Source organism: Haemaphysalis longicornis, unplaced genomic scaffold (assembly GCF_048455015.1).
Source record: "Haemaphysalis longicornis isolate Haplotype H1 unplaced genomic scaffold, Haemaphysalis longicornis Haplotype H1 scaffold_8, whole genome shotgun sequence".
Lineage (NCBI taxonomy): Eukaryota > Metazoa > Arthropoda > Arachnida > Ixodida > Ixodidae > Haemaphysalis > Haemaphysalis longicornis.
The window spans coordinates 122,244,735-122,265,821 of NW_027526445.1; the positions used below are offsets into that span (position 1 = coordinate 122,244,735).

Consider the following 21,087-nt stretch of genomic DNA (forward strand, 5'->3'; position numbering starts at 1 on the left):
AAGTGCCTATTCTCTCTTAACCTTTACGCTCACCTGTTCCCAATCCAATGTTCTGAATACCTCTTGTAAACATGCTGTGAATAACGTTGGAGAGATTGTGTCTCCTTGTCTGATGCCCTTCCTTATATGTATTTTGCTGCTCTCCTTATGGAGGAAGATGGTAGCTGTGGGCCCATTGTAGATCTGAATAAATAAACTTGTATTTTGTCTTCATGGCTTATGACATCACAGAATCTGTTGTGCGATTGCCTGCCACCGTCCATGGTCGTCGCCAAGAAACATGACCGTGCGATTGCAGTGGGGTCTGTAGTTTCGTTAGGTCGTACCACTTGAATGCTAACATGGGGTTGACACCCTGATAACTCCGTTGTTAGCATTCCCCTTATCACACTGCTACAGACGTTGTGTTGCGCGAAATTTAAATATTTCTCATCTTTTAGATGCGACGCTGAGAGCATCTCTTGTCGGCGGCCCTGTCCTTCCTGCGTGCGTCCATCGTCGTCGTTGTCGTCGGCGTCCGCACTCTCCTCCGCTCACCCCCTCTCCTCTCCGATAGCGAACACTCTCTCGCGAGGGGCATTGGATTGGATTCGATTGAATTGGCTTGGCTTGGCTTGGATTAAAGTGGATTGTGTTGTGTCATAGCCGCGGCAGACGCATTGGCGCCGGCGCGTGCCCAGGTGAGAGCGAACACTTACTATCTCTCAACATCTGCGGGTGTGCGGCCCAGCGCGCTCTCACTCCGCGGGTGGGCGGCGCTGCGTGTGGTGCTGCGCATGTGCAGTACTCTCTCTCTCCACGGTCTCCTCTCCTTTGGGCGCGCTGCGCATATAACCGGTGTGCCGCTCTCCGGCGACCTTTCGGTCGACGGTTGCTCTCCGCTTGCGCTTGAACCCCCCTCAGCATCGTATCACACCAGCGTTCCCGTGAGGGGAGGTGGGCGTAATTTTTTCAATGAAACCAACATTTTTCAGTGCTAGAATGGATTTGAATGAGTTAACAAAGGCTAGTTCTTTAAAGTTAAGCAGGTTGTATTTTGCCTGCAGTTCCTTTAGGATAGCCTGGAAATTTTATGCAAGAAAGAGCGTTATGGTCAAGTAAAACACCTTTTAAAGGGGCGTTCTTTTTTTTTTCAGGGGTGTATGAGTGTGAACAATTGAGCAGGGAGCAGGGGCGTTGAAACAGGGGGTGCAGGGAAAGCAATGGCTCCCTCAGTCAAACGGCCCCTGTAGACTTTTGCTGAGCATCAGATGGCTCCAGAAAAGTTAAGTTTATTTGCAGACGACAAAATGCTAGAGGATCAGATGATATTCTGTTGAAATACGGGGTGGTGTTGGTCACTAATTCGATGACATTCATCGCTTTCATGAATGCCCCCTGTTCTGAAAAAAAAAACCGCAATGTCGATGTTCCGCAAACACAGCAGACATATTGTTGAAAATCCTTCATATGAAGCATTCATCAAGCTAACCTTCCATATCAAATATTCGATGCCTGTGGTATCAATCAAAGGATGGATGATATACTGGCTTTGCCCTTTGTATTGGGCTCATACCACCGTGAAACTAGCCAGCTTCACTAAATAGTATAAGCAATCCCTTTTTTTTTGCTAGCCAGCTCAGATTTCTTAAGAAACCAGGTTCCTAAAGTGACTTGCACCAATTGCGTGACCACTCACGCTCTAAAAGGTAGTCGGCAGATATATAAGCAGTGTGTCTATATAATAGTGCAAAATATGAATGATTACCACTGGACAGGAAAGAACTTTCCTAATATGTTGACAGCACAGACAATCAGAAATAAACAGCGCAAAATTAAAACAAATGATTCATTGTGCATACTCCTGATCTTGTATACTATCATGTTCAACTGATTTTTTTACATAACTTCTTTACTTTGTTAGTATTCATTGTGTAAGCCTTCCTTTTGTAGCATAATTCCACATTGCGAGTTGTATGGATGGCCCGGTAGCATGTCTGCGGTTACGAGGAAAATGTGCTGTGTGTATCGCTAGTTTGCAAGTTTCTTTTAAAGCGCAGCTCTTAAGTGCCCACTCCTGTGGTTTCGTGTCGCCATTGGCCTCGCTGTAACTGAGCGAACGATGAGGACACCAAAGATAGACGAGTTGGAGCAAACAGGAAAGAGGAGGAAAGCATAGTACTAAAAGTGTGAGGGGGAGGGCGGTATGCTGACGCCGCACAAGACTTGCTAAGCAGCGGTGACACGCTGCGAGATACCACCAGAGTAATGCAAGCCATCCTGCATTCCCTGATGATGCGTTCACTTCCTGAGACACTGTGCCATCAACCAGAAGACTACCGTCTGTGCCAGTCAAATTTCGCATTAAGGAGTATTGTAATCGTCAGACGATTTTTTTCTTTTTTATATATTTGTACATACACTGTTTTTCTACATTGGTAATTAAAGCATGTGCATGCTACCATTGCTTGTGTAGAGGGCACAGTCACCACAAGTCATTGACTGGATTTTCATGTGCTCTCCAGCATCAATGGTTGGGTGTGATTTGGTTTTATGATGGGCGTGCTGATTGTGATTGCTTTTACCCCTGCACAGCCCCTGCGTAAGTGCCCAAAGAAAATTAATGATAATATTTCAGTAGGAACAATAATAATGATGATGATGATATGTCGATGGTAGAATATTTTCCGCTCCTCGGGGAGGAAACTAGTTCGGAGGTCATCGGTCGGAAGAGCGCTTCTTGATGGTAGGAAGGCAAGGCTGCGTGACGCAATTGTCAGTGGGCCAAGCATCTGAATGGAAAAACAATGGTGGCGCACGCGCACTTCAGCTCAAGAAAATCGCGCCAAACGTTGGCGGAATACGCACGCACTTCTACGCGGCCAGAAGAGGGGAGAGAGAGCGTGGGAGCGGGGTTACTACGCAAATGCAGCCGACAGAACCTGGAAGCCAGCCATGCGAGCGCTGCAGCGTCTTCACCCACTTTCCGAGAGTCTGGCGCGCGAGCTAGCGCATAAACGAAAAGCACGTGCCGAGTTTCGGGGGTTTTATTTATTTATTTTCGAGCTTTGTTCTCTTTGTTCCGCATCTTTCGCATTCTTTCCTTTTTGCTTCGCGCCGGCGCCCCCAGCGCGCGTATTTTAAACATGCTACGGCGGCGCTGTATATTGGACGGTTCGGCATTCCGAATTTCACGTACAATGTTTTATAATGCATACGCGGATTACGCGCCCACACACGCACACAAATTAACAAGCTTCAAAGGCTTGCTGTTCTCTTCTCGGCAGTGTCCGCAGAGTACTGAACACTGACGATTTTTAAATTCGAAAACATACTAGCTGGCCGGCGTAACTGAATTAGGTACTTCTATAAATCGAGGTACAACTTGGCTCGAGCCCGTCTCCTGGTGGTTGGGGTCCCGCAGAGCCACCGCTGGAAGTCGGGGGCCCGCCTCCCGGGGCATACCATAAGATAGTGTCCGCGTTTTGTGACAGCTTCTGCCCGCCGACGGCAATTCGAGCAGACGATTTCGAGCGCCGTCGCAAATGTGCGCATGCGCAAGTGACACGCTCGTTAGGCACCTTCTGCTGAGCACACTTTTTATTTCTGCTTGCGAATATTGTGACCGACAGAAATAAATGCGATAGCCGCAGTTTGAATGAACGAAGAAAGAAAGTTAAGAAGACGGCGCAAGAAATATCCTGGCACTCCCAGGATGATGCAGCAAGCGCGGCGACTGCACCGGCCTCGTATCAAAAAACTGCGTCGCGGCCCTGCTGCGTGCGCCGCTTGTCGAGCCGCCGTGGGTTTTGAAAAGAAGGGGGGTCGGCAAGCGCTGGTCTGTATATAGCTTGGCGCGCATTTGTGGGCAGTTTCCAAATCGGGACGGCCCGGGGGGGAACAGCGCCAAGTTTGTCCGAGCGGAGGTTCCTCCGCGAAGCCCATACTTAGAACGGCCTCCTTTTGAAGCTAAACCCTGTGGCACGCGAGCGCTCTCTCTCTCTGGGACCCCGGGCTCAGACTCCTCTGCGACGGCATGGATGGGCGCGACTCTATCCTTGGACCGAGTGCGCACTCTTTTTCAGAACAGTAAATATCTCCAGCTGCCTGAGAGCGAGGCTGTGTTGATACGACACTTTTTTTTCTTTTTTCTACTCCTCTCAGTTTATGTAAACCGGGTTTGGGACTTGTGTTTCCAGGAGATGCGAGGAACATGTCCTGTTGGCAGTCGCAGCAAGTTGGCACCCGTGCCAAGACCAACAGAGACATTTGGGCACCAAACGACATTGTGTCCCACGCACTTGTCATGCCAGCTTCATAACTACAGAGAAATTCGCAGACGATCACCCCACAGTGACACGACCTAAAGTTACAGCTGTTAGCATACGGCTAATATGTCATCGCAATGACTTTTGGTGGACACTATTTCACACAGGACAACGTAAAGTTGTTGCCTTAAATAAAAAGAGAGAAAAAAAAACTCAAGCATGGGCTAGTGCCATGTGTGCAGAGCAAATAAGTATAAATGGCGACATTTTTGGTCGATCTCCTGTGAACACATTTTGCAAGTGTGGGCCCAGAGTTGTAGAAGAGGCCCCAAAAATTGAACGCAAACACAAAGCCAGAAATCATTACTTTGCAAAGATTCGTGTCCAAGTCCACTAATCATGGTTGCTGCTTTGGCTGAGTTCAATTCACCTTCTTTACAGGCTTAGTGAAATGCAGGGGGGCCCTGATACCGGAGTTGACATACAAATGGACACACACACACATCACTGCTGTATATTAAAAAAAAAAAGAAGCATTTCTACAAGGACGCTGTATCAGTTCCTCTCACAACATTCACAGTCATGCTACCAACAACTCTGTTGGTTTTTTTATTCAAGCAGGTGACTGTCTTGCAGATCGCTTAACCAGCATCGAATTCAAAGCCACACGTTCATTTTACCATGACACTCCAGTTATAGAGGCCAGGTCTTGGACGGCGTTGGGTAGTTTTCTTCAAACAAAGACTGGTGGACTAATTTTCCAATATGTCTTAACTGTAGCTAAGGCATCACACCTGCACAGAGAAGTGCAGGACATGTTCACTGAGCTTCAGGTTACGTCGTAACCATTCGCCAGCCTCAATTGAAATGTGATTACCAAGATCAGTAAGTTTATTTACTGCTTATCCACTTCATAAAGAGTGTAAATTAAAATGTACTAATTGCTAGAAGCTGAAGAAAGCACTTTTTAGGCTTCTGACGACAAAAGCGTTTACCATATTTATTCGAATACAAGGCAAGGTTTCTTTCCCAAAATCCGTAGTCTCAAAGTCATACCCCGCCTTATATTCGACACTCACTCTCTGTCTGTGTGTGTGTGTGTGTGTGTGTGTGTGTGTGTGCGTGCGTGCATGTATATATATATACGACAGAAATAAGAATTGGCAGTCAAGAAAACCTCGGAAAGCAAAGGGGAGGATGTAGTTGGTCAAGATGAAGAATTTGGAAAGTAAGAAAGTGGAGAAAAAATGCCTGCCAGGTGGGATCCGAACCCACGACCTCCAAAAAACCGGTCTGGTGCGATATATATATATATATATATATATATATATATATATATATATATATATATATATATATATCAAAAGGCGTGGGTTCGGTCCCCACTCTGGGCACGTGTTTTTCTTTCTTTCTTCCGTATATTTAAAAAAATGTTAACTTCATTAACCGTAGTAAAAAAAGAGCCTAACCACACCCCTATGCCTCCTTTGGCGTTGTAGACTGCGGACCTATCTTTCTGTATATATATATATATACACATATATATATGGCAATTTTTTTCGACTCTCCAAACTGCACCCTTCCCTTAGAATCGTGATTGCCTTATGATCGAATAAATACGAGACGTTGTTTCGTTCACAAAGCCCACAGAAATGACATCAAAAACCCACACCCACAGAAGCTTTAGTTTAGCCACAATGCCCTTAAGCTGCCCTTCCAATGCTGCTACCATAACTGGTATGATGCAGTCTGTAGATTGGGATTATGCAATCCCATGTTTATTTACAACAGCATGCGGGAAGAAAACATCTGTAAGAATTGTTAACAGCTCCCCAATGTAATGAATACCTTAATCTTGCAAGATGCTATTTTAAAACTGGCCACAACGAGTTCACCGAGTTTCAACCAAGACAAAATTTGCTCTTATAAATCGTAAAAAGCAACCAATTTTGAGCCTTAGTTTAGATTCCTTGCACTGCAGTCATAAAAATACTGCAAGTGACAAGACATTCAGCATATGCCTGGTTTTCCAAAGATACCAGTAAAATATGACATCAGGTTTTCGTTTCCCTCTGTTTCAACTACTACCAAATTATGCAGTAATAATTTTGCACACAGCCTCAGAAAATGCACCAGAAAAAAAGATGGAAGGAAGAGAAGAAAAAATTAGTACAAATTGTAGCTCTTGGCCCGCGATTATTCTAAATAAACCATAAAAAGCTTTCGAGCTTTATGTGTTTGCACACATTGAAAACGAGACAACACCCAGTCGTAGAGTGTGCCAAATGGCCACCACTTTTGCTGAGTAGTTAAACTAAGTTAAATAATTATGATAATCCAATCAGGAGTAGTAGTTCAATGACATTGTCACAAGGTAAGCCAAAGCGCCACTGATAAATTTAATTCCCATTGTAAAGAACCTTATTACATTTTGAAACTCAAGATGTCGATAGAATCGGCTGATTAAGACTCGGAAACCAAAATAAAGGCTTATGTTAGCTGACTTCGTGTTTCACTGTCTTAATATTCTTCTGTGGATTCAGTGCAGTGATACACAACATGTTTTATTGCTCCCGGCTGAAGTTTTTTTTGAGGAAAAAAACCACACATTTTCCTACTTTGCAGCCAATAGGTGAAGGGCTGTAATACAATGCTACAAAAGCACATCGTACGAGACAGAGCTTTAAGATAAAAAAAATCACACGCTCCCTACCGTCCATCTTGACGGCACAATGAAAAGCAGTTAGTGCTTACTTGGCATTCAATGTCTTGGTGAATAAATATGACGGCGACTAGCCACGAACAACTGTATAGTGCCTGCTTGCAGTGACCACTAGACATACACACACACAGTTTTAGTTCACATGTTTAATTGCGCGGAGATCACATGTCGAACCACAACAGTCACCCACGTAAAACAAGCGACAGCAGTGAATCAAGCACGCAACTGGCATTTGTATAAACGCGATTCAGACCTAACACTTACGCACATTTGTCTCTCGTCATATAAAACGCATAAGGCAGTGCAATTGGCATAAAGGCAACAACAACGTTAATTGCGTATATGCATACTGTACAAAAAAATTGCACATGCACGCTACGTAGAAAAACAGAGCCACGAAGAAAAAAAAAAGCTTGCTCTAGTGACATATCATTTCAATCATTCAATATCGTGGATGCCTACAGTTCAAGCAAGAGTATCGTCACAAGTCTCGTACCACCCTAGGGACTCGCCCCAAAGTTGTAACGGCCCACGGGGCAGGCACTTTGCATGCGCAGGCAAATGAAAATATGCAAACTTGGCCGCATGTCAAGGCCGGCTCGACTCGCGAAAAATTACACAAAAATACAAAACTCAACGACACACAATGCAGAAAAGCAACGTAGCCCAGGCAAATTATCGGTATCACATTGCTTTAGCAGGTCATAAAGCGGGATATAAAAAAAAATGCAATGGAATGATTAGGCCCGTTCCTGACGGCATTGCGGGCGAGAAAGTTGCACACAAATAGTTAGTGCGCTCGCTAAAAGAGGCAAAAAAATTAAAATAACTACTTCTAAAGCGAGGAACTTTTCGCAACAACCTTCTTGTGCGCGTAGAAAGACAAAAATAACGGGGCAGCCGCTATATCTGTAAGTTTGGCACAGTTTTCGAAAACATTCCAGCTAACTACGGCAGTGTTGTTCGTTTCACAATGCTGACCGTCCAAACGGCCGCCAACGGAAGGGGTCGTTGCAAGCAGCAGGCACAAACGCACACACGGAACACACACGCACAGAAACACCGCAAGCACAGGAAGCCACAGAGGGTGGTGGTGGTGGTGATGCGGCTGCTGTTTTTCGCCACCGACGTCTCGTAGACAGGCGATGACGCCACCAAGGGGGGTTGCAGGGAGAGGAGGAAGCGAGAGGAGGAGGAGGAGGCGATCGGCACGTTCCCCCCGTCAGATCATGAAAAACGGCGGCAATTTGTGGCTGCCGAATTCGGGCAGTTGCATCAGCGGTGGCATCTGGGAGAGCTGGAACAAGCAGGAGCGGCAAGTGAACGGGGGTGGCTGATTCACTCCTGTCTTGCTCATTGTGCGCGTTCTTTCTCTCTGTGACATGTCAATGTGCGGTAAGCCTGCAATCGGAGCAGAAGGGATGTTATTCTTGTTGCGATTCCCTTGCAATTCCTTCTGGTAGAAAGAAGTGAGCGGTGGCAGTGGCGGTGAGGGCTGCGGGGCACGCACCAGCAACGACCAACACCGCCTGACCAGAGAAAGAGGAATTGTAAGAAAGCCACGACAAGAAGACAACCCCCCTGTACTGCTGTTTCCCAGCGCCCTTAAAGGGGCCATGCAGACAAAACACAAGTTTGGTTCATTCAAAAGATTGCCTCGTTAGAATCATACTGACACCACTTTTACCGTAAACTTCGCTCAAATAAGCTACATAATTACGAAAAAAGGCAATGGCCATGCGACCCATTACCTCATTTCCCGGAACAGAACCTATGATGTCATATGCGCCCAGATGTGCGATTGGCAGAGGCCCACAAAAGCAAACGCAAATTAGGCAGGGCTTACAAGCTTGCCGAACGAGCTATTTGCGCTTAAATTAAGGGCACATTCTTTTTATAGCAGTAAGAATTGTGGGATAAACAGTGGAAGCTATGAAAGCGCTCGTAAGCATAGAAGTACCAATGCGTACTGCTGTTGGTACTGCACGCACAATGCTCGTTTTAGCTGCACAGCACTGCGGCACTTTGAGTTGTCTAAGACGAAACTGGCCGATTGGCGTAAGCGACAGCGTCTTACGTGACCTTATTTGACGAGCAAACGCCATGTTTCATGAAACGATTGTTTTCTACTCTAACGAAATCAAGCCAGATACAAATATGGTTAAAAACAAAGCAAAGGCAGAAAAGGGCCCGCCGCAGTATGGTGGCACCATCTACGTTGACTAACGGTAAACAAAGCTCTTCAGCACATATGATGTCACTGCAGACGTTACGAAAACACACAATTTGGCGGGAGAATGAAAATTTTAACTGAAATGGATTAATTTATATGTGAATAAAGCATCGTTTGCTTCCAGACAAGCGCCGGGGACACTATAAAACACAAAATCTTTCGAATAAAACAAACTCGCATTTTGTCTGCATGGCCCCTATAAGGTGGCAGTCTCACTCCCTCAGGGTGTGTAACCACTTTTGGATTACGTCTGTGAGGCCATTGAGCACATCAGCTTGCACCAGTTACATGGCTAGTTATCATGAGAAAGGCCAGCTTGTGTAGGATCGAGTGATACCGAACAATTTCATCACCTACTGGAGGGAAAATAAAATTTTAAAGTCCAAACATGAAAAAAATCCTAAAATCCTGTTTCGCTTCATTTTTGACTGCATTTTGATGGAATTATAAAAAAAATATTTGGCACAAGTAGACAAGGTTTGCTGCACATACAAAATACATGTCTATTGGCCGCATGACAAAAGTGAAATGGTTTCAAACAAATAGATAACCTCAGCTGGCTTTGCTGAAGAAAAGTTAAAAAAAAAAAAAGTCGGAAAAAGTAAAATTCCTAGCAGGCTGCTATTGAAATCTGGCTACATTTCACTGTGAACTTATTTAGCTACTGCAACCTTAAATATGGTGATATGCAGACACACACGACCCAACATTTTCAACTCAAAACTCATTCCGATATATGTGTGCAAAATGCAGCAGCTAAAAAATGTTCTCAACAAAATTCAGTCAAATATTGAAAATAAGTGTACTTCCATCATGTATGCAAGATGATTTTCTTCTGCAATGAGCTAAATAAATGTTACGTGACATTGAATTGCCTTCTTTTTTAGCTATTTTATACCCTTTCTCACACAGGCAGCTGAAAAAGCTTTTGTGCTGAAACAATTTTACTTCCATCACATGGCCAATAGGCATGTCTTCAAAGTACCCGGTAAGCACCATCTATTATGTCGAATACTCTTTCACAATTCTCTAAAAATGCAAGCTCAAGTAAAGCAAAGAGCAATTTTTCCTGTTCAAACTTTCATATTTTTTCAGATGAACCAACAACAAAAAATACTGTTTGATACCACTCAATACTATGCAAGCAAGTTGACCTTTCTAACGACACATTAGCCACGCGGGCGGTGCAAACTTAACATCAAAGACTGGCCAAGCACACCAATGGAGTGACACAGCCACCTCAAGCATTGCGCCAGTGTAGCAGCTCCCCTCTTTTTTGGAATGTTCACCATCAAATAAAGAATAACGCAACGTGGGATGCTTGCAACAAATGCGATAAGATGCAGCAAGCAAAGTTGGAGCTGCACAACGTCGTTCCCCACCAGCAGGCCTGGCATTGGTATGCAGGGACGTATGCGTATACCTGCCACAAATAGGAAATGCAACCGACCCTTGCAGCAAGCAGTGACGACACAATGGCACAAAGCATTTTTCTCTCGACGCCAACGCCGCATTACCATAAGTGTCGCGCATGCGGCAGCCACTGCAAGCAAGACATAAAACGCACTGCATGCAATTGGGAAACACCGACGACGTCGCAATATCTCCCTGCCTCTTCCGCACCCCCCCATTGTAGTCATGCATCCCAGTGACAATCGAGGGTGCATGCATTGTCGTGCCAAGCTTCCAATCCACAACCACGGCATGCGCAAGCAAGGGCAAAGATAGCGTTAAGAAAGAAAGAAAAAAAGCAGTGAAGGTATTCACAGTATTATCAGATATAGCTACAAAGGAACCATTTGCGAGGCATTGTGACGAAAATGTAGCTATAAATGGTGCAAGCGGTGCCTACATGTCTAAAACTGACCCATTGATACAAGCATACCCAACTATGCGTAAATTGTGAGAGAGAAAAAAACCTCGGATTGATGCAAGTGACATGTTGGAAGCAAGTGCTGTGCAACGGACAGAAGACCTTGATGTACTAAAACAGAACACACAGTCAAAATAGAATCTAATGGTCCATTAATGAACCCACCTGGCACGCATGACAATTTTAGAAAATAGCTACTATGAAGACACACTTTGTCAGTTCGATTTATTTTAATCTTAATTACCATCAAGTCCCCACTATTCACAGAAAGTGCTAAGACTGGTTCGCATATCGTATGTCCTGTTAATGGATCAAAAGAAAATGGGTTTGACTGCTTAAAACAGAATGAGACAGGCAAACGGGGGAAAAAAACACCAATACGTGTGTCCCTAGTAATCAGGAAATCATAAAAAAAAAAGAAATGTTTCACCGCTAACCAACAGAGATACCTACATCAACAACCATCATAACAAAGCTGGGTTGAGAACCTCTTCATGATGTTCATAAGCTAACACCAACTTGTAGAGTTATCGCGATTGTGTACACAAACATCTCAGCATACTAGACGACGGTCTGGTGAGGACATCCTCTTTTCTGATGTTCTAAAAAATGTGTGAGATCTAGGCAGAATGTGGCAATGACCACATATTTGTGCAGCGTACACATCTGTGTGCATGCATAAGTGACTACATGCACAGTACAAGCAAATTCTAGAATGACTTTCTGCCGATGACAGCGTCGGCAGTAAGGGCGAAGGTTTAGGCAAACCACAGGAGTGGCCCTATTACAAGAGAAGAGTGCTCAAACTCTTTTATTAATAGTTTGCACAGCTTTGAAACTGTGAAAACTATCAAATTACCTTAAATTATCAAACTATCAAACTCTGCAAACCGTCAAATTACGTCAAAGCAAAATGTAAAAAAAAAGGTAACTGGACCTGAATTTTGCTCCAATTCAAAGCATAAAAAAGTTGAGATGAAGACCAACATTGTCTTTAATGTGCTCTTGAAAATGCACCAACTCCACCACATTAAACATTTAGGCGCAAAGACTTTTCCAATGCAAGTGTGGCCTGGTGCTTACACGTTTTGCTGATGCCCACTTTGTTTACAAGCTGAACGTTCAACTATCCATATATTCAGGACATTTTACGTGACTATAACAAAGCCTTAAAAAAGGTGACCTTTCCAGCAGCCATGTAATTCAAGATTATCCAAAACGGTGCAGGCCATCTCACCAGACCATTACGCAATAATTAATGAAGTGATTAATGAATGTAAAACAGTTACGCTTACCACACGCGAGTTTACCTAAAAGTTTTACACTACGCAGTTGTACAGTGCCCGAAAATATGCGCAGCACTGCAGTTTTTGCAAAAGAAGAATCAACTTGTGATTGCAAACGCGGCCACACGTGCACGATGAGAAGTGAAGATGTCAAGTGCAAGGAATGTAACAAGGCAGCGAGTGAGGTGCTCCCCCCATCATCATCTGAACTTGGTGTTTGAACAATCTTCTACACTTATGAGCATTCCATCAAAGCTGCTCCACCTAGTGATTTTATTTTGTCTGGCCCTCTACAAATCAGTAACTGAAACATAACTGAAATTTTTTTTCCAGATTCACTTGCTAAGGAATTGCTTTGATTCGGCTGGTTAATTGTTCGAATCGTAGAAAATGCATTGAATCAGTACAAGCACCGTTTCAAATTAACATTAATTACTTTGTTGCTCAAAAATCTAACTTTTGCATTTTTAACGCTTATTCCTAGTTACGTGAAATGCAGCATAAGCTCCTCCTCAGGGGGTAATGTCAATGCAGTTTTTGCAATGTAAGTAAAGAGCACGTACGTGCCGAATGTACATAAACATCTTTTCGGTAGACGGGCCAAAATTTCACGTCTATAGTCCAAGAAAGACACATGGTCGTTGACATGCTTTTCCACACTTTGTCCGCTTATTTTCGCAATGAATACAACAAGCATGGACAGACAAAATCCTACACGGAGCTAGAACTTTACATCGAGAGGGAGATGCTGCAAAGGATTACTTCCCGAAAGTTTTCTATCCTCGCAAGAGTGATTTTCCGAAATGGGTTTTTGTACCATTACAGTACTAGAAGCCACTTTGCTTTCACGGAAGCGACTTTATTTAATAAGCTGCCTTGGAAAGTCTCCCTCCCCCTTCTTACAGCAGCTGAGACTCTTGTCTGCGACAGTGGCCAAGTTCCGCCTTCTACATTCTGTTCCTCTTTCGCGTGAAGTTTCCAAGACAGGTCTCACACGGCTTGTACATGCAATCCTACATGCAGAAGTTTCGTCAGAGCAGTGAAAGAATATACCTGTTGGAAATTTTGCACCTGTGTCTTCTTTCTGTCACAATTATTGTTATTATTACAGTAAATATATCATGACTGCTGCTGCTGTGCTTCCCTGTAACAAAACCTCAGCTCTTGCTTCGCTGCAAACAAGTCGTAATTGCTCCAAGTGCTTTTGTACACAGGATTCTGTCCCCGTCCCCTTATGTAAGTAAGCACATGCTTCCAGAATCTCTGGTGGTTTGAAACTATGGATTCCCCTTCCATTTCTGAAACGTGCTGTTTGTTTGTGTGGCTATAAACAAATTAACCTACCCCAGTGGCGTCGTAGCCAAGTCATTAGACTACTGAGCTACTACTATCTAGCAAGTTCAATTCCTGGCTGCAGCAATTATTTTTTTCGACGGCCAAGATGAAAAATGAAAGTTCCGAAAGAATGCCCACCCAAAGTACAGAGATATCAAGCGAAAAATACGGGATGGGCGATCTTTCGGGGCAGTTGTGAAAAACTAGAAAAAAGTGGCCGCACCGTCAATCAAAACTGCGGAAGTATCAAGAAAAAATACTGGATGGGTGAACTTTCGGCTCAAGTGAGGAAAGGATAAATAACTGACCGAATCAACACATGAACAGACGATTCGCGTTTATTTAATTCACTCATCGGCGCTAAAGCCATCGATTTTACGGGGTGTGCGATCTTTGGGCTTTTTTAGCAAATTGAATATTTCACCCCTAAAAGGGGGTGGGCGTCGTTCTGGGGGTGGGCATTCGCTTGCGAGGAACTTGATAGTACCCCATGGATACCAGGCTTCGGCCTACATTAAAACTCCCGAGGCAGGGCGAATCTTCCAGTCAGGCAGGCTCAAGCACTCAAAGCCCTCATTAAAATTTCGGACAGAACTAAAATGGTGTTCTGGGTCCATGTACACAGGCTGGCTTGGAAGAAACCATGCCACCACCACGAGGTCATGCCAAGGAAGAGCCTTCTCGCACCTTATTCTCGCTGTCCTCAGTGACGCTGTAGGTGAGGTCGGTCTCCTCGAAGCCCGTGGCGCTCATGCGCTGGTCCGGCCCCGGGCCCGGGGGGCTCGTGGTGCCCTGTGGTGGGTCGGGCGAGTTGAGGCACGTCTGGATCAGGGCCTTGCCCGCGTCCGACGTGATCATGGGCTGCAGCTTGCGCGTCGCAAACGTGTACACGTGGCCCGTCTCCGACGCCACCAGCAGCATCACCTGGGTGCCCGTCAGCGTCGACAGCTCGTACGCCTGCGACATCGTAAACGACAACACTCGTTGACGCGCCTACAGGTAGTGCACGACAAAAGCTACGCCCAGAGACAACTGCAAAGCACTTATCCCCCGTCGAACACCACACAAGGCAAAATTGTTACAGTACCATCATAATCATCAGCCTGCGTGTGACCACTACAGGGCAGGAGCCTCTAGGTTCCTGTCTTTGTCATGCCCATTCTTTGCCTACAAATATTATTCCGTCCCTTTATCCGGTTAATGGTATTCCTCTACGTCTAGTCCCATCTCTGGGCAACCACTCTGTTTCCCTGATGGTCCACTGGTCGTCAGTTCTCTTCAATACCTCAGTGCTACAAGAACTCCAGACATCAAGTTACACTCGAATAGCATTTACCTACAACCAATAACAAAGAAAAAAATTCTACTTTTCTTTTTATACTGATGTCAAAACTGTAAATGGTGGATTATGTAAAGCTTCTACTTTTTTATACATATACATTCATGGACACAGGTACTTCTGTAATAACTGCCAATCACTGGGTGGAACACAAAGTCGATCTTTGGCTTTTGAGGTTCTCGCAGCTATGTTTTTATTAGAGCGTCATCCATGGCCATTCGGTTACAACAAAAAATCTCAGAACCTTTTGCTTGTTTGAAAAGATTTCCAAGAGTTTGCAACGCAGAGTCAGCTTGTTGAATGCTTATAACCAGCTTGGTTGTTCCAGTTATTCGCGGCGTGGAAATATTCGTTCCGCTTAGAATATTTTTACGTCGCATAAATACAAAACCAAGCAAGTATCCGTGACCCCCACGCTGTTCCATTTGCCTAGTTATGTTCACTGAGATTGTTGCATTTGATGTCTGAACATTATATAAATGACAATTTCTCTCAGACTACCGTACTCAATTTTTGGGAATGCAACATGATTCCGTTCCACTGGTGATTTAAAAAAAGGGAAAAAATGTAGTGTATTAAAGACAATAACAAGCATGAGTACCGATTCTATTGACGTTTGCAAAGGCCTTTACGTCTACTGAATGGTTAAGAGCAGCTACCGTTACAGTACACCCGCCGCGGTGGCTCAGTGGCTAAGGCGTTGCGCTGCTGAGCACGAGGTCGCGGGTTCGATTCCCGGCCGCGGCGGCCGCTTTTCTGATGGAGGCAAAAAGCAAAAACGCCCGTGTGTACGAGATTTTGGCGCACGTTAAAGATCCCCAGGTGGTCAAAATTAATCCGGAGCCCTCCACTACGGCGCGCCTCATCGCCTGCGTTGCGTCGGCGCGTTAAACCCTACAATCAATCAATCAATCTACTGTTACAGTACAACCTGCTTACAAAGGGAACGTGACCAGTGTAAAATTTTAAGCCATATCACAGCTCAATAAGTAGCCATGTCAACTTTGTGCATCCACGGTACAAACCATATGTGCGGCATATGGGGACGGGGGCAATGAAAGAGACTGCGGAAAACGAAAAAGCCGACGAAGGAAAAGATAACGAATTTTAACCCATTACAAACAACATGAACAATGGATTACTCCTTCTGCCTATCTTTACCGTGAAATTTGAAATTGAGGTTCTCCACGGAGTCAACAACAGATCCAGAAACGGGTCCATTGCAGCCGCTCACCCGTCCAACAGATGTGCATAATGTCAATGCCAACCCCGTAGCTAGCTGGGCTATTTTCAGCTCTGCTGTAACCAACTATACCGTATTAACGTTTTCTACGTGTACTCTGGCTTCACATACCTTCAACTACCCGTGCTTTTATAAACGAGGTCCCAGTTTTTCGGGGACCCAATTAACATCCGTCAGCCAAACAATTACGACAGGACGAGGTAAACACGAAAACTCTTAACCAGAGGCGCGCAGAATGCGGTCACGACCGCGAATGACGATCTGGCCAGCGCAAATGGGTCGCGAGCTACTTCGATTTAGGTATTAATCGCTCGTGTTAAGTGCGGGGCGGGTAGCCGGTTAGGCAAGAGTGCTCGTCTCCTACGCAAATCCAGTTCCGGCGTCCTCGAGGGAATGCGCTCACTCCCGACGAAGGCGCAGTACGCGTAAATTTATTTTCTCTCGGACACAACGACGCGACGGATGTCAGTCGGCCGAAGCGAAACCACTCTGGGACCGCAGCCAGACGCGGCGGCGGCGGCTGTCTTCGCAATGATTGAGGATGAGGGGCAGGCGATCCGCAAAATCGACACAGGCGTGGGTGTGGGCAGACGGCCAGGCCTCGGCCGACCAGCCGGCCGGCCACAGTCCGAGGCCGGCGGCTCGTCGGAACAAATTAAACCTCACGATCACCGATTTCATCGTGCGTCACTCACGTTCTCGTAGTCCGTTCGTCACGGAACCTCCCAGCAAGGTCCCGTTGCTACCCGCGCGACTCGGGGGAAGGAAGCAGGCGGGGCTGTTACGACCCCCACTCGACGACAGACCGCGGAGGAGGCCGAGCGACCACACGTGCGTCTAGAAACCTCCGTTGCCTGAACACGGGGTCGGGAACGCGCTCACTGACACCCTAAACTAATGGCACGCGGCGGCAATAATCCGACCCCAGTATAAACGGGTGACACAAGACACCGGAACGGACTGCAGTCGTAACACGAACGGGCAGATGGCCGGACTGAAAGTCGCTGAGCTCAGACAACGCGAAGGGAGCCAAAAGTGATCTCACCTTCTTCATAATACCCGTCTTTCGCTTGCTGAAGGTTGTGTATCGGCGCAGCTTGTTGTCGATGAATTCCATCTTGATTTTGACGCGCCCCTTGGTCTTTTTGCCGTTCGGAGGCGGCATCTTCTTGGGCTGCTGCTGCTGCTGCTGAGGCTGCTGCTGAAGAAGCATATCGTCCAACGTCATGCCGGACGTCTCGTCGGCGGACGATTTTCTTTCGCCGGAGGCGACGATGTCGTCTAAGCTGGCCGTCGCGTCGCCTACGAGCTGCGCTTCGAAGGGCGGGAATGCCATGGCTTTGAGTTCCTCATGCTGGCTCGATGTCTGCATCATAACGCAGCCTTGGGAGAGCCTGTCAGAGCTGGGAAAAAGGTCCGCGGCTCGCGTCCATGGCCTGTCCGGCACTTTTCGAGAAGGGTCGCCGTCGCTGCGTTGGAGCACCCACACCGACCGCTTTTTACGACACTCGCCCGCTGATCGCGCGTGAACACACGACGCACGCAACCACGACCACGCAAAAACAACGACGATGAGTGTTTGATCTCCACGGCGGCGATGGTGCTTGTCTGTTCCGCTGCGCCAGTCACCGAGCACGTGCCGCTACGCGCGACGAAACAAAGTAAAATACGAAGAAGAACCTGCGGTACTGTTTCTACTAGACGCCACACACGACGACATCGGCGCGGCGCCAGCAAGCCGCATCGACTGCTCTGTGCATGCAGGCGAGTTACCGAATGGGCGTGGGCCTCGGAGCGCTTGGGGCCTCTGTACCTTCCGCCGCTGAAAGTAGTTCCCGCACATGCGACGTCTTTTGCTTTTTAATCGTACAGGAGCAACAACTGCACATATTAATCGTTTTCGCAAAGCAATTCATGTTAAAACGTGTTCGTATTTCGCCGTTCTGCCGAACTAGCCGCTCCAAAGACGCGGGTAACGGGTAGCCGATGGAGATCACCTGTCGCCACGGGTTTTCCATATATGGTCATGATCATCGCCATATTTGGGAGGTCCTCCCAAATATGGAATCGGGACGAAACTTTCCCACTCCAAGACGCGGGAAATCGCGCGGCGCATTTAAATTGCTTTACGATGCGCACCGCTTCGGTGCGTACAGTGTTGGCAGTACAGTTTATGCAATGCGTTCTAGCCACGGAGGAAGGAATACTCCATGGTTCCAGCAAACACGTCACCACCATGGAGTGAAGATGTGCATCACTATCCATCCCAGCACGAAGTTTCGATTTGAGCGCGCTCGCATTGCTCGCAACGGTAGCCATCCTTTTTGACGTCACTCCACACCTAAATATTTTCGATTAACGATGAAATCCTTTAAGGGCTGTATTTAGCATATTACTTAGCAATGCTCAAATTTTAAGCCGCAACCTCAGCATCATTTTTTTTTTTTTCATTTTCTGACACGGAAAATATGGGTCAATAAGTATTACAGCAGTACTTGTAAATTCCCATCATTGATTGCTTGCTTAATGCTGAAGAGTGAAAAAGGGAGTGAGAGAGAGAGAGAGATAGAGATGGGGGGGGGGGGGGGGGAGAAAGCTATATTCACAATTGAACAACATTAATCCTTCACCAAATTTAAGCAATTCCAAGCACCAAATTGCGGAGGTCCAGAATACCGAACATCGCCCTCCGAATCAGCCCCCCGTCTCGCCTTCTTTGTCACACCGTAGCACTGTTTTTTATAAGTTTATTTATGTACCAACAAGCCCACATTATTAACCGTGCTAGTGAGGAGCACGATTAAACAATGACTATGCCACAGTCTATAGTTACTGGAAAATACAGAGTGCAATTCCAGGGCTTCGCACACTTAGAAAACAAGGGTGAGTGAAATGCTTCGAAGATGTGCAGCTAGACTTGGGCGTCGACTACGCGGTGGGGCTCGCTCGGGCATAGAGTTTCATACAAATAAACTCTATGGGCTCGGGGGCCTGATCCCCTCAGGGATTGATGCTCCCCCCCCCTCTCAAATTCCATTGCCAGTGACATTACCAGTTGCGGTTTCTTTTGTGTTGCCTCTGCCTCTTCACTTCAAATTATATTGTGGCTTACTGCATCATTGTTGGTGCAGACGGCATACTTTCCATTCATTCCTTCAAATCCTTACCACAGGAGCACAAGCGCTCTAGAAGCACCAGCCGTGGTTGCGTCATCCGCATTTTTATTCCATTTTTAAAACTTTTGACCGGGAACGCCATGTACGCGCATAATACATTCAAATATTCACACAGGCCGGAATAATTTATATTTTTTAAAGAGAAGGACGGAGCCTATAACCATTATTGCCTAATGTTAGGGATAGCCTAAGCTTAGGGAATGAATATGTTGCTGTATGCTCACCTGGCATCAAATTGCTTTGTGTGCTTTTTGATCATGAGAAAGGTTGCGGTCTTCAGTGACCCCTTCGGCAGGTTTTTATTGGCGGCCTGTCAAATGCACAAATGTTTCAGAGCAGAATGCAAGACCAGGGTTCGTACAGGCTTTAAAAGCAAAAATTCAAGGGTTTTCAAGGACTTTCAAGGACCAGAAAACACATTTTCAAAGTCCCCATCTAATGTTTTATCTGGGATTATTTATAACTTTTTTAACACAATGCAAAAGCTTTTTATTCCACAATAACTAAGCACATTAGTGCACATTTAGATGGGTGCTAACGGGTTCGTGAATGCTTCCCCAGCTTTTTTTTATTTCATGGTTGGTGTTGAGAGGTTTTTTTTTTTTGTGTTTTGCTCAGGCTGTTCGATTTCAAAACTTCATTAATGTTGCCTGCATCGCCTGCTTTGTCAGCAAGAGTATCAGCTAAAATTAAATCAGCAAGTGTTGCTGCAAGGCAGGACGAACTACGTACACGTCCACCATTTGCAGGTAAAAGCAAACGCAGATGGAGCGTAGGAGGTACAGCAAACATGCAATCAGTGAGCGTCCACAGACTAGATCGAAAATGCAAGATAGAGAACAGAAGCCGGCTTTCACTGGATTTATTGTGACGTGGATTGGATTGAGAAGTGCCTGCTCCTAATATTGCCTCGTAATAATGAAAATCCACCAAACTTGTAATTTCCCGCAATACACTGAAACTTGATTGTTACAATGTTTCTTTACATTTGTTAGCACCTAAAATCCACGACAAACACTTTAAATTCTTGTGAAAAGGCAGGGCCATTGATTCTCTCCCGAAAAATCAAGGATTTTCAAGGACCATTTAAAAATTCCAGGACTTTCCAGGCCTTGAAAGTGACACTTCTAAATTCAAGGGTTTTCAAGGTTTTCAAGGACCTGTGCAAACCCTGCAAGACAAGCAATTGTCGATTCTTCCCATGAGCAAAATCTTTGTCGCATCGAACGGCCGCGCTGAGAGTGAAGAAAATTAAACGGAATTATGTCACATCTCATGGGAACCACCTCTTTGGTTTCAGTCAATTCAGTTGCATTTTAGAAGTGCAAAACAACTTGGTGGAGCATTTTTCGCACGAAGCAATTAATCTTTCTACTGCCAAGGTGCAGATGGGACCTCTTGGGCAATTATTTTGTCATTTTGTCCATCTACTAGACTTCCTCAGAGCTAGTACCGAGAGTATGCTGTACGGTCTTACAAATAGCAAATTTAGGATGTGTGTGTGTGCGTGTTCAAAGTTTAAACAAGCGCTCCCCAGAGAATTTCGTTGTCAATTTCCTCACGCACGCAGCGCTTTGGCGTCGAGCGGGAAAGCCGAACGCGCGCGCACGTGCTGTGTGGTGAAGCTAGTAGC

The 21,087-nt window shown here is 45.7% G+C and overlaps 1 protein-coding gene across 5 annotated transcripts in view; it reads right to left on the reverse strand.

The window, feature by feature from the left end:
* The window catches only part of Bs (serum response factor blistered), a 32,408-nt gene extending 14,330 nt beyond the window's left edge, over window positions 1-18,078 (reverse strand). For 2 of the 5 annotated variants that reach the window (XM_077680635.1, XM_077680634.1), the window contains exons 1-2: window positions 17,324-18,078; window positions 14,384-14,653 (exon numbers count right to left, since the gene is read on the reverse strand). In XM_077680635.1, the coding sequence (XP_077536761.1) occupies window positions 14,384-14,653; window positions 17,324-17,653 (600 nt within the window). In that variant the 5' untranslated portion in view covers window positions 17,654-18,078. The remainder of the gene's footprint in view (window positions 1-14,383; window positions 14,654-17,323) is intronic. The other 3 variants (XM_077680639.1, XM_077680637.1, XM_077680636.1) reach the window with 2 other exon arrangements.
* Between the last annotated feature and the right edge of the window lie 3,009 nt (window positions 18,079-21,087).